Below are 12408 nucleotides of genomic sequence, written 5' to 3' on the forward strand. Positions count from 1 at the left end.
AAGTCTTCCTACATGACTTGTTAAAATTTATGTATGATTTCTCAGATCTGTAGAAGACCAAACTTTAAAACATTAACATTCTGTTATGTGGAAGTGTTTTGGAACCCACAGTGTTTTTCTGTGGCGCTGGATGCTAGAGTCTTCCACTCCAAGCTTCTCTATTTGAGCTGTCATGGGTAGCTCTAGCAAATTGTTTGCTGTGAACTGCCTCGGATGAGACATGAACCCAACCAGCCCTTTTTCAGTCATCTGCTAAGAGCAGAAATGCAGAGACAGGAATTTTAGGTTCTTCTCCAGGTTCTGGAGAGGGGCAGTACGTTTTGAGGAGCACCAGGTGCTCCTGCCTTTCATTCCTACTTGACTCTGTTGCTGTCAACATCATCCTAGCTCATCCTTACCTCTTCTATCATATTGGATTCTTGCCACTGCAGACCTCTGTTCTTGTTCTCTTTGCTTAGTCTCCTCCTTCAAGGATCCGTGTCAAGAGTCCAGCTTCTCTTTTCTCGTATATTACTCTCCTCTTTCACTACCAGTCCCATCCCCTGTCCCACTTCTGTCTTCTCATCTCAAGCTGCTTCATTTCTCTACCCATAGTCACCTTATTTCTTCTCATTCCTGTCTCTGTGGTCCGGGATCATTTCACTGACAGACACAATTTCCGTCAGTTTTCAGGGACTGATTTCTTTCTCTTCCAACTTGTCTTGCAGAGTCTTCATTTTTATGCTTTTCTTTCCCCTCACCTTTTTAAGTTTGAGTTTTATTTCCTTGTAAAAAAAAAAAACAGATTGCGAAACCACAACACGTCAAGCTCTTTCCCCTGGAGCAGTCGCACCTGTGGAGCCTCATGGCTTGTGCTTTGCCTGTCCCACCTGATGGTACAGAATCCTTTGGATGGCATCTGCTATCTGATCGGTTCTAGGAGCTGGGGAATTAAAACAACCTTTCAAGAATAAAATTTTGCAGTAAAAATAGAAGTATTGAAAAAGCACATGAAAGTGCAGTTGTTCAAAGGTTTCTAATAGATTCACATGGCGAGAAGTCCGCTCCTGATACAGGGGTCAGCAGCGCTTACTGGACATCGTGCTGCTTCTCGCAAGAACTGGAATACCAGCGCTTTTCACGGGAAAGGCCACCGAACTGTTTAAGCTTAGGTTAAACACTTTTTGTCTTCAACCTTAGAAGCCACTGAACTGTTCTCACTGAAATTTTCCGAATTTTTTTGTTAAGGCAAGTCATTGGCATTGGAAATTTCATCCCAAGCAGTTAAAATTTGATGAGGCTATAGGCAACTAAAGACATTAAAAAAGATATTAATATGGAATATGTTAGGCAGCTTTTCTTAGTATGTAGCTCTGTTCGCTCCTTCTCTGAATCGTGACGTGTATGTTTGTATATTCTCATGGTGTCCTGTGCAAGTGTTAGTATTAGGAAAGGGATCGTTAGTTCTGAGGAGCCATTAGATACATTCACAGCTTTATTTATTGTTTCACTCTTTGTACAAATTCATTCATTTTTTGTGAAGGGGGAACAAGGCTATTATTTTGCATATGACATGGAGTCCAATACAAAGCTCTTGCTCTTGGGGCGTTATTGAACATTCAAGAACAGTGATAGAAGCAGCTGTTTTTAAATTTGCGTGAGTTTCAGTGTCATGCAGCTATAACATCATACTAATGAGCTCTTGAAATGCTTGATGTAATTCAGCTGCAAGTTACAGAGTAAAGTTTATTGGCTCTTCTATTTAGGGGATCACATATTGACTATAATCATGTCATTGGCTTTTTTAATTGATCATTAAGAGGCATGACAGCAATAATAATAAAAAAAAGGCAAAGTGCTGGTAAATGGTAGTAACCCAAATAAACAGTGTCAGGAATTCAGACACCCAGAAACAGCCATGTGCTTAAAGATGACCTGCAAGGGATCAAGTAGAAAAGAGAGTCTGAACCTTTCTTTGTGTAAAGAAGGGCAGAAACGGTGGGGATGGTGACTCTTTCCTGCTTGTTTTTCTTGTCTTGAAAGCAGCAGGCATGTCATCACTGGTATTCCCTGTGTTTGCCAGAAGACCTCATGGTGGTCTTGCAGGCTGCATCGTGTGAATTCTCTCCCTTTAATGAAAGGGTGGGGATACCAAATCTTTTACAAAGGTATCTTTTTCCCAGATGTCAATTAATTATATTTGACTAAAAAGCATTTTAGAAAACCTAACTGAAAATTATTTCTTCTCATGACTGAAATGCTCAACTTCCATTCTCTTGTGATGCCATGATTTCTTTAGGTCATAAGTGCCCTTAAAATTGAAGGGGATCTAAAGTAATTAATAAATTGCAATAGTTGTGTCAAATCCTTGTTTATCTATCTATTATGAGAAGGCAAAACGCATCCTGCATTCCATTTTTTTGCTTTTAATGATTTTTTTTAGTTAGCATCACTTCAGCTTTATCATTTTTCTCATCCTTCCCTTGCAGGGATTTTGTAAACTGGTTGTGTATTCATTCTTCCTTTTATTTTTTCCTCACTAAGTAAAGCGTTGTGATTTGAGACAGCACTCTTGTATCTCTGGGTAATTGATTTTAGTATTAAGTTTTGTCTTTTCTAAATTACAGAAGTAATGCTATTTATTGCCAGTGTACAGAGAAAAAAAGTGATATCTGCTACAAACTAAATACAGATCTCTCACATGGTTTCGCTGCCAGTTTCTTACCTATCCACACAAGCAGGAGAAACCGGTTTGATGGCAGTCATGTACCTGCTCCCGTTTCCATCAAGTTTTGTTTTTCCCTTTTTCTTATTGCATAGAGCTTTACTATGGCAATCTAGTATGTTATGTTACTGTAGGAATGGTCACAATATGGGCAGCCACAACGTGAACTTTGAGAGATGTACCTTGAGCAAGGAAAATTGGTCCCTGCTGTGTTTCTATCCTGTCAGGAGATCCCAGTTAGGTGGCGATGGTTGATGAGCCCCTACTCAACTTCATCGCCCTCCTTAGCATGAGAATCAGCACTGTTTTCAAGACTTATTTCTGAGTTTTTATAGTAAGTGAGCTTTATCTCAATAGTATTCGTTTGTCAGTGTTTTCATGGTCAGCCCAATTTTTGTGCATTTTTGTTGTACGATTAATTTCAGAGAAGGGATGGGGGGATTTCTGCCAAGGGTGCGTTTGATCACTTGGATCAAAGACTGGCAATAGGAGGCCTTTCAACTGCTGCCTAGATTTAATAGTGGTTTTGATACATGGTAACTCAGAAAGAGCAGGTAGAAGTAAAATAAAGGATGAGGCTGAACTGGGGAAATAGGGTTAAAAATAGTTTGGCTGAGAAAAGATCTTAGAGAATTAGCTACTTGCAGAGTGCACTGTTACTCCAGTGTGGTTAAAGGCTTAGAACTTAGGAGACTGAATATTTGCCAGTTTGGCCCAAAATAATGGTATTCAGTGGGAGAAAAGAGGTTTTTGTTAGAGCCGTACCGTGGTGTTCTTGTACAGCCTGTGTTCATGTAAAGATCAGTGTATGGTTACCACCAGAGTGATGGCTCGTACTACAAAGCACCAGTTAGAATAAGTTGCCACCGCTGCATTCAGACATTATGGAAACCTGTTCAAAACCAAATGCTTTACATAACAGTAGACCAAAGTCACTGTTGATGCGCGGTCATGCATTGCAGGAGATGAGAATTGCCACAATAACATAAATGACTATTAGGTATTCTCTTGGTTGGCAGCTTTATAAATAGATACTTAAATCAAGTTAACCCACACAGAAACACCAGTGGTAGGAGTCTTATAATCTTTACTTTCATGTATGCTTGTGCATGTAATTACATTTTCTATTGCTATCAGTCTTTATCTGAAACAGGAGATGAGTTGCGAAGTTTATGTCTTAACTGAAATCATAACTGTCTCCAGACCACCTAATTCTAATGTGGAGTGGTTTGTGATGACGAAGAAGCAGTTGGATTTTGTAGGACTCTCTGCTTGCCTTGGGTTTGTTGTTGTGTAAACCAAGGTAGCAGGGTTTTTTTTAAAAACAAAAGAAAACAACCCAAAACAAACCAAACAAAAACAAACGAAAAAGAGAGAGAGAAGGAAAGCACAGCTCAAGATGGAGTCTTGCATGTCAGGACCTGTAGTTGGCATCTTCATAGAAAGGATGCAAAAAGCTTGCAAGGCCAGTGCTTTTAATGTCATGATATGTATCAGCTACTGTAATTGAAAAGAAGTTAATAATTATTGTTGTTAACTTTTGCAATTCATTGAACTGCTGGGTTAGTCTGAAACCTAGTGTTTCATATTTTGGGGGTGGTTGGCGCTCCCATTTTTCTTTCCAGCTAGCATTCTGACAGGGTTATATAATGATTGTGTTTGATTTTCTACTTCAGTGGAGCAGCGCGACTTTATTGGAGTGGATGACACAGGAAAAAGATTGCTCTTCATGGCTAATGAAGCTGACTTGGATGAAGAACTTGTCATTAAAAGATCCATCCTTCAGAAGTAAGCTTATGAGTCCTTGTAATAGAAAGTGAACTTATAATGGGGGAAATAACAGTGGACTAGGAGTGATGGTTACAGAAAAAGTACGATGAGAAGCAGAGAAAAGTAGCTTTTACGACATTCAGGGAGCAGTATTTTATTATTCATTACATCATTACAACCAGTTGATAGACTTGTCTGATACCTTTATTGTGAAAAATTCCAGGGAAAGAGAAGGAATGGGTGAAAAGGTAACTCTCCTTAAAATGGACCCAGTATCACTATAGTTCAAACATGATTTAGATTCAGAAGTTGGTAGACCTATGTCTGTAAATGAAATGCTAGTCTCCTTGGCTGAGTCCCAAATGGATTTACAGAGTATCTGAGAGAGGCTCTCAGGATTTCACGATGTTGTTATGCACACAAGGCACAAAACCTAAGCTGTCTTTCTGGACCCAAAAGGATTAATTAGAGAATCCATGCTGTATCCACCATTAAACTGTGCCGGGGACTTAATGTGGTGTATTTAACGAATTCATCCATTTGAGCTTCCTGCACAGTGTAGTTCATATGATAGGAAAGATGGCTTGTGGCTCTTTACACTCTTACGTACAGTGATTTTAGTTTTCTCAGACACATGTTGTCTGCCGTGTTCTGTGGGAAGTGCTGCTGGCTCCTTGAGAGGCCATCCTTTGTAGTGTGTATTCATCCATATGCACCTTGTAAGTAAAGAATACGGACATCTGAGGTCTGCTCCTAGATAGTCTCTTGTGTGAAAGTGACTCTGGTGTGCGCTAGGTGTGATCCTTCCATCAACATCCCATGTGCAAGGGAAGTGCTGCATCTGGCCATGGCAAGAGGACTCCTCTTCTGCCCAGGTTTAAGGACAAACCTAGAAGGAGAGTGGTCAGAACTGAGCCCTATTAACTCCTGTGATGGAAAGAGCCTATTAACTCCTGTGATGGAAAGAGAGATGGAAAACTCCCAGTGTGTTCCTGCTCTCTCCAGGGTTTTTCTTGGGCGCAGCAGGGACAATGCTGCAGGCAAGCCTTCTGTACATATAGAGCAGCTGATCTGTATAGCGTAGGAAATTCAGCAGTGTTGCATTCTGTGTTTTTATTCAAACAAAGACTAAGAGATCTTTCTTGGGCTACGGAGGAATATTATATCTACCATTAGTGATGGGCTTGTCTTTATGGCTTTCTCCTGGCATTAGTGAGTGGCTATGATGTAGTGACTTAAAAATTGCTGTAACACGTGTGATCTTAGTTGACCTCTGATTTTACAGGTTCATCTAACCAGAGGATTCTCATTCCTGTTACCCTATAGCTAAATGAATCAGGCTTTATCCTGCAAGCCTATCTTTGCCTTTAGGAACACCTGTTCAGTTACATTGTCTTCAGTAGATCTTCTTGAGCAAAACTGTTTGGGATTTAGTAAATGTAGTGTTTGTGATACACAGGTGGAATAAAAATCTGTATGTCTCCCTGTCTGTTTTACATTTCCATATGCAGAGCTACCAAAGCTAACGTAAAGTGTTAGCCGACCTCCAAGTAAAGCCTACGGATGATAAGATAGCCTAGAAGCACAAAGAGGTGAAGATCTGCTAAGTGTTTAAAAGAAGGGGGGAAAAAAAAGAGAGATGCTTTGAAGTATCAGGCAGAACTTTTGGACCAGTATGCACCTGGGTGAGCCGCTGACACCAGAAACTGCCTGCTGTGGATGCTCGTGCACTCTCTGTTTTACAGCTGCCATCTTGGAGAATTGTGAGGGAAGCAAAATAGTATATGGAAATCAACAAGTATTTCCAAATGAGGCAATTCCAGGGTAGGAACAACTGTAAGAGCACTAGGAAGACAAAGTGTTGGCAGCTAATGATGTTTTAACCGCTGTGTTGTCTAGACCTGCTCAAGCCCTGACTTTCTCATGTGAGAAACAAAAGCGACGCTTAAAATCATCTTTGAAGTCTTTTTTTAATACATCATAGTAAAGCAAAGAGGAGTGGGGGGGGAAAGGAAAGAGCAAGCCTGATCTCGTTTTTCTTCATGGATCACTTGAATTGACTGAATTTCAGCTACCATATTGGCTGTTTCTTGATCTCTGGACTTTGTTTTGATGAAATAATAGACTTTGTGGCAAGGTGGGAGAGCTTCCAGTACACTAATTTTTTGCTCTGTACAATACAATAGACATCTTAAGGGTGTTGCTTTTGTTTGTTTTGCTTTTAATGGTCTCTTTGAAGGACTATGGTGGTCTTGTTACATGAACTCTAGAACTCCTTCAGTGCTCCCCCTCTTTAAGGGTGGAGGTAGAAGGAGGGACAGGGAGGGAGTGGTGAAAGGAATGGGAAGAGGGAAGATGAACTTTTCTTTAAAGCTAGGAATCTTGTTACTGGTAAAAATCTAGATCCCATACAGAAATGGTTCAAAGGACCTTTGTTTTCCCCTCCTCACAGGAGGGAAGTTGTGTTGACAAAACATCCAAAGCTGTAGAACGCTAATTTAATTCCTTGAAGAAAAACCTTTTTCCTGACCTTTGCCTTCTTCCTATCACTGCATTTCACGCTCTTCACTTTCCTGCCGTAAAAGACCAGCTGGTGGGAAGGGACAGGGAAAACACACATTCTGCCGAGTACCTGTTGAGTGTTATATATTGATTTGCTCTTGACTCAGGCATTTTGTAGTAATGGAAGTGTTAGAATGAAACATTTTAATAGGATTTCTGAGATCATGGTATATGTTCTTCTCTTTCTCAGTTTGGTTAGGGTTTCTTTTCTGGATTTGTTGTTTCGATTTGGTTTGGTTTGGGGTTTTTTGAGTTGTGGATAACCCTTTTGGTTTTGAGAATGCCTCTGCTTGTTACACCACAGAAAGGAGCCTGGATTTTGTTGCTTAGCTTGCCAGAACAAATCTGACAAAGCTTTCCACTCGACAGTTAAAATTGTCTTTTTTCTTTCTCCTGTGCTGTTAATCACCCTGATGACAAGTCCCACAGGTAGCATCCTGCCTCCAGTAAACAAGTGCAAAACAGTATCAGGTACATCCATCCAGGCACGTTTTGCTGTGCATCAGGATGGGCCAAGAGACAAATTTATTGGTGTGCCTAGAGAGACTTATGTTGCTGGGGAAAACGTTTTCAAGGAAATGGTTCCCTGTTTGGGTAATGGGAGCTTATAAAAAGCCATGAACAGCCTGTACATGTCATTCACTTTGGCAGATAGCTACAAGATGAGATACTGGAATGAAAGAAATACAGTTTGGGGGAGGTTCAGAGCCAGCTTAGGGCCCTTTGAAGAGAAAAAAAAGAAGTTATGTGCTCATCCCTTGAGCCTGATTTTGCCGGTGACATCTCTCTGACTTGGGTCTTGGCAGGATGAAGGAGTGAGGAAATGATGAGAATTCCATACCTGCTGCCTTTGCCTTCAGAGGGGGCAAAGGTATTTGTTTTCAAAGCACGATTACAATGGATGGGAAGCTTTTTGCTCCACCTCTGATATTTATGGTCATGCAAAGTGAGACAGTAAAAGACACCTGTTGGAGCAGGTCTAAATTTGGAGCATTTCCTTTTAAGATCTTGTGGGCTGCGTAAGGGTGAGTTCAGCCTTCGTGGGTGTTCTGTCTGCACAGACGCAGGTGCAGGGCTTCTCCTAGAGAATGTGTTCATAAATCACCGTGACAATTCCAGCTACTTATTACCTCATGTGCCTCAGACAGAAAGGAATACCTCATCTATAAATATATACAGTACTAACATTCGTAACCTTGCAGTAACAATACAGATCTGGTTTTAAGATATTTTAATAAAAACAGGGGGTACAAGGCGGGGAGTTTTTTCTTCCTTTCCCCCGTGCATCCTGAGAGTAAAAATGAATGATGTAGTATAATTTTAAAAGTTGATGTTGCCGAATGAGTAGGTAATGGGAGTTTAGGAATAGCTTTGATACACTTGATTTCCTTTCTCTTGCCTTGGGATATTGCCCTTTTTTCTGCTGATAATTTGTTTTAAATAAATGGATCCTATATAAACATGCTGCAACTTCCTTAGTGTTTCTGTTCTCTGAAACCGCCCTCCTTGGGAAACCAGTGTCTCTGAAAAACTCTGCCACTCCGATGGTGGTTCTTTTGTTGTTTTGGGGTTTTTTAGATCTAATTCCATGAGAAAGGCTGGAAGTGGCACAGGTAGAGACAGATGCTCCACTGTGTGAAGCATCCAAAACTAGATTATGGGCAGATACCCTCTTCCAGCTGTGCTAGCGAAGGGGGCCACCACATCCAGCTTGCCCACAGCTGGATGTATGAGCGAGTACTACATCAGCTCCGTGTTAAGATGAGTTGCATTCCTTTTAATAGATTAAACAGCAGGACTTTGATAACTTGGTTCATTTACTTGGTGCATTAGGGAGCGGTCCCCACAAGCCGTGCCAGCTGGTACGGAAAGGAGGGAAACAGTAGCCCAGGTCAGCAGGACAATCTTGAGGAGCTACTCAGGGCAGACCAGGGGGCAAAACCTCTTTGCTGGACTAAGCTGTCTAAAGGATGAACACACATGTATTACCCTTGATGGTGTTCTCCTACTGGAGAAATCATTAGTTTTCACTATTAGCAAATTTGTGATACTAAGTTTCTTTTGTGTTCAAGTGGTATTTTGATGAATACCATGGAATGATGTTGGCTATTTATTTTTTTCTCTAAAATGTGACTTTAAGAGGGATGTGTAGATCTTCATATCTTTCCTGTTACTCCAGATCCGCTCTTGCAGTTACTCCAGATCTGCTCTTTTAATAAATTAAGTTTTCTGACTAGGATTAAGAAAATAAGTCAGGCTCTTTTTCGCTCTTCCATCACAAAAATAGAAATTGTTTGTGTTGATTTAGGTATACTTCTCTTGCAGATGCACAAGCCAGAAAAAAATCTGGTTCCCCTTCCCAGAACTGAATTGGTTTCACAGTACTAGTAGGAATTTAGAAAGTTGTAAAAAGTTATTTTAGCTAGTAAAGCAAGTGGTTCTGACTCTGAATCAAAACAGAAGGACAAAGTCTATTGAATAAGAGGCTATGATTTTTACACGCTAACTTCTCAGGCTATAACCACACTTTAAAAAAGTTGGTGTAGCTTTAATCATATTTCTGTACAAAAGAGGATTTTGCCGAACATTTCAGAAAAAGAGGTTGGCCTGTGGCTTGCTGTTTAAACCATGGGTTGGGAGATGTTCTCAAGATGCCCTTGGCAGTCTTGCCTGTTCAGTAGGTACTCAGTTCTCTAAGAGTAGCTGCTGTAACTAAAAGACATTCATTTGCCCAGAAAGTTTGCCCTTTTTATTATGCATTTAAACTTTGCTCAACTTGCTCTGCTTTTTCTGTAAATATGTTGGGAATGAGTGTAGCCTTCAACTTCAGAAATGGAGTATTTTTAAGACTGTTTGTTGTTTCTGAAATGGATGTAGCCAAATACAAGGAAAACATTTAAATTTAGTGCTTTTATATGTTTTGTTTGTGTAATAAATGTGAACGTTCTACCAAAGCAGTTTGTGAGACATTGACTTTATACTTTAAAGAATATATTGCTGTTACTGATTTTAATGCTGTTGCTTCCACAGGATTTTATTTTGTTTTGCTGCTGTCATGGTATTTTATTCATTAATTGCAGGGGGGTTGAAAGGAATGTACAACATATCCAGGTCCTATTTATAAGAGAAAGGTCAAGCCATGTCTTGACAGCTTGTACAGGTAAGAAGTCATGAATCTTAGAGTCTGGAATATTCACAAGGACTTCTATTGAATGTAACTACAGAAAGACTTATTGGCAACGGATTTAGCTTTACTGCAGGATTTTTGCCAGCGTTACAGCATGCGTAAGACTAAAAGCAAAGAGTATGAGGCTCAGCTTTTGATTACTAATCGTCAGTAAATGTATGTTGCATGGATTGTCGTTAGTCATTTGTCTGTCTGTCTGTCTGCTGGGGTCTCAGACCAGCCCTCAGCCTGTGATTCAGTTTTACTTTTTGGAGGTTTCAAAGGAAGAAGAGCTGACTGTATTGCTTGGACACCCTCGAGTCCATGTGATTTGGTAAATGCAGTGCTCTGGATGAGTCATCAGGTTGGACAATGCTGAAGTTGGATCTCATTGTTACTCTAAACCAGGCTTTGGTCTTGAAAAGATGACAAACGGTCTAAAGATGTCTTAGTATTTTAATAGAGTTGCCACTGTGTATTTTCTAGCAGCACTGTGAGTTCGTTCATTTTGCAGAGTTGATGGGAAATGTAGCCGTCACAAGTTGTTCTTGTGACGTATTTATCCCAGTTGATCCAGGTGTAACTTGTATCACCAAAAACCTCCTCGGAATGGTCAGGTTAGGAGCGAGACACAGAATGATCAATTATTTGCTCGTAACATATTTTCAGCCATAGTGCGTACTCGAGATCTCTGCCTGTTGAAACCTTGAGGTTTCACCTTGTGTCCGGTGATCCCAAAATGACCAGTATGTGATGTAGGGGCACAGACTCCTCATTGTGTTGTTGGGATGGTACAGAGGTAAAAAAAAAAGCCAAAGGTCAGAGGAGTTATCCCTGCTTGTGCAAGCGCTGTCAGGCTCTCTCCTACCACATGTCCGCCATGTGTTCCTCATCAGCGGGATGTGGAACTCCATGACGCAGAGCAGACTGGAATGCAGAGTTAGTTAACACCCGCCGTTGGGGAATTTATCAGCCAATGTGGAATATGGGGGGGAGGAAACAGCCTAGTTTAAAGCAAAGTAAGGGTGAAATGAGGCATGTGACTGTTCCTCTTCAGTTAAAAGGTCTGATTCTGCTTGGGGCTGAGGTCCTGGCTCCCAAGCCCAACTAAACCTTGTGATTCCCTTACTCTTCTGTTGGGGTTTTTTAATCCTTTAAACTGTCATGCTTCGTAGAAGATTTTTGCAGTGGGCTAGAGGGAAATACCCTTGGGATTTTTGCAAGGAACCATTCATTTAGTCTATTCTAAGAAAGCCGGACTTTGAAGAGCCTTTCCTTCATCCTGGTCATTGAGATCCCAAAACACTGACTTGCAGGGATGCATAGAAGGAATAGCCTCTCTATTAAAATTAGCTACACTTGGTATCAATTGAACTTGTAGTTGCGTAATATTTTTAGTGCTGATTTATTACTCTTACTTCGTGGCTACTGTGAGCTGTAAACTGGGAGGGATTTACCGTGATGTTTGGCACTGCTAAGAATATTGTGAAAGTCAGAACAGAAGGAGTCAGAATATACAAGTAGCAGGTTGAAGGTGTGTGCGTGCCCGCGATCCTGATTGGGTTCACATTCTACTTTCCTCGCAGCAAATATGTATCTTTCAAAATGTTTCCATTCATTCTGAATACAATGCTGAATTCCCTCTTGAATAGCCGTTGTGTGGTTCTCCCCAACCGGCATTGTGCTGGCAGTTTCTGGAATTACACAGGAAATGAAGAGCATAGCGAACTTTCCTTTCTCTTGCTAAGACGTGCTCCCCGGGAGTTCTTCCAGTAGATCGAGTAAATAGCAGAGATCTATTCCTAAGGGCAGCATATCCTCTACGTTTCTGCTTTGAGAAATCCTGCTTTTCTCTGGCTCTAAATCCTTCCTTTCTTCATCAAATTTCTTGCACCATTTCCCCCGGTGGAGAAGATAGAGATTCCTTTCACAAGCAGTAAAACTTCCTATCCATGCATCTTAGAGATTTCTTATAGGTCTCTCTCCTTCCTGAGCCACCAAATATGAAATACTGTGTCAGGAATTGAGAGGAGAAGGCTTTTAGACCTTGAACTGTGAACTGGCAATGCAGAATGCTGTATTTTGCGTAGTTACTCAGCCTAAGTATAACTGATATGTGCCTGCGTACCTGTGTATTGGCTGGCAGTAGCTGTTGGTATTACTTGGGTCAATCATTTTGAAATCCCTTAACCTTTTAAAAAGACTC

At 40.8% G+C, this 12408-nt stretch overlaps 1 protein-coding gene across 1 annotated transcript in view; it reads left to right on the forward strand.

Annotated features, from left to right (window-relative positions):
- EIF2B3 (eukaryotic translation initiation factor 2B subunit gamma) overlaps window positions 1-12408 on the forward strand; it is a 106040-nt gene that overhangs the window by 24452 nt on the left and 69180 nt on the right. Inside the window, exon 5 of the mRNA XM_054072947.1 lies at window positions 4381-4492. Coding sequence (XP_053928922.1) covers window positions 4381-4492 — 112 coding nt within the window. The remainder of the gene's footprint in view (window positions 1-4380; window positions 4493-12408) is intronic.

Source organism: Cuculus canorus, chromosome 8, assembly GCF_017976375.1.
Source record: "Cuculus canorus isolate bCucCan1 chromosome 8, bCucCan1.pri, whole genome shotgun sequence".
In the NCBI taxonomy this organism is placed as follows: domain Eukaryota; kingdom Metazoa; phylum Chordata; class Aves; order Cuculiformes; family Cuculidae; genus Cuculus; species Cuculus canorus.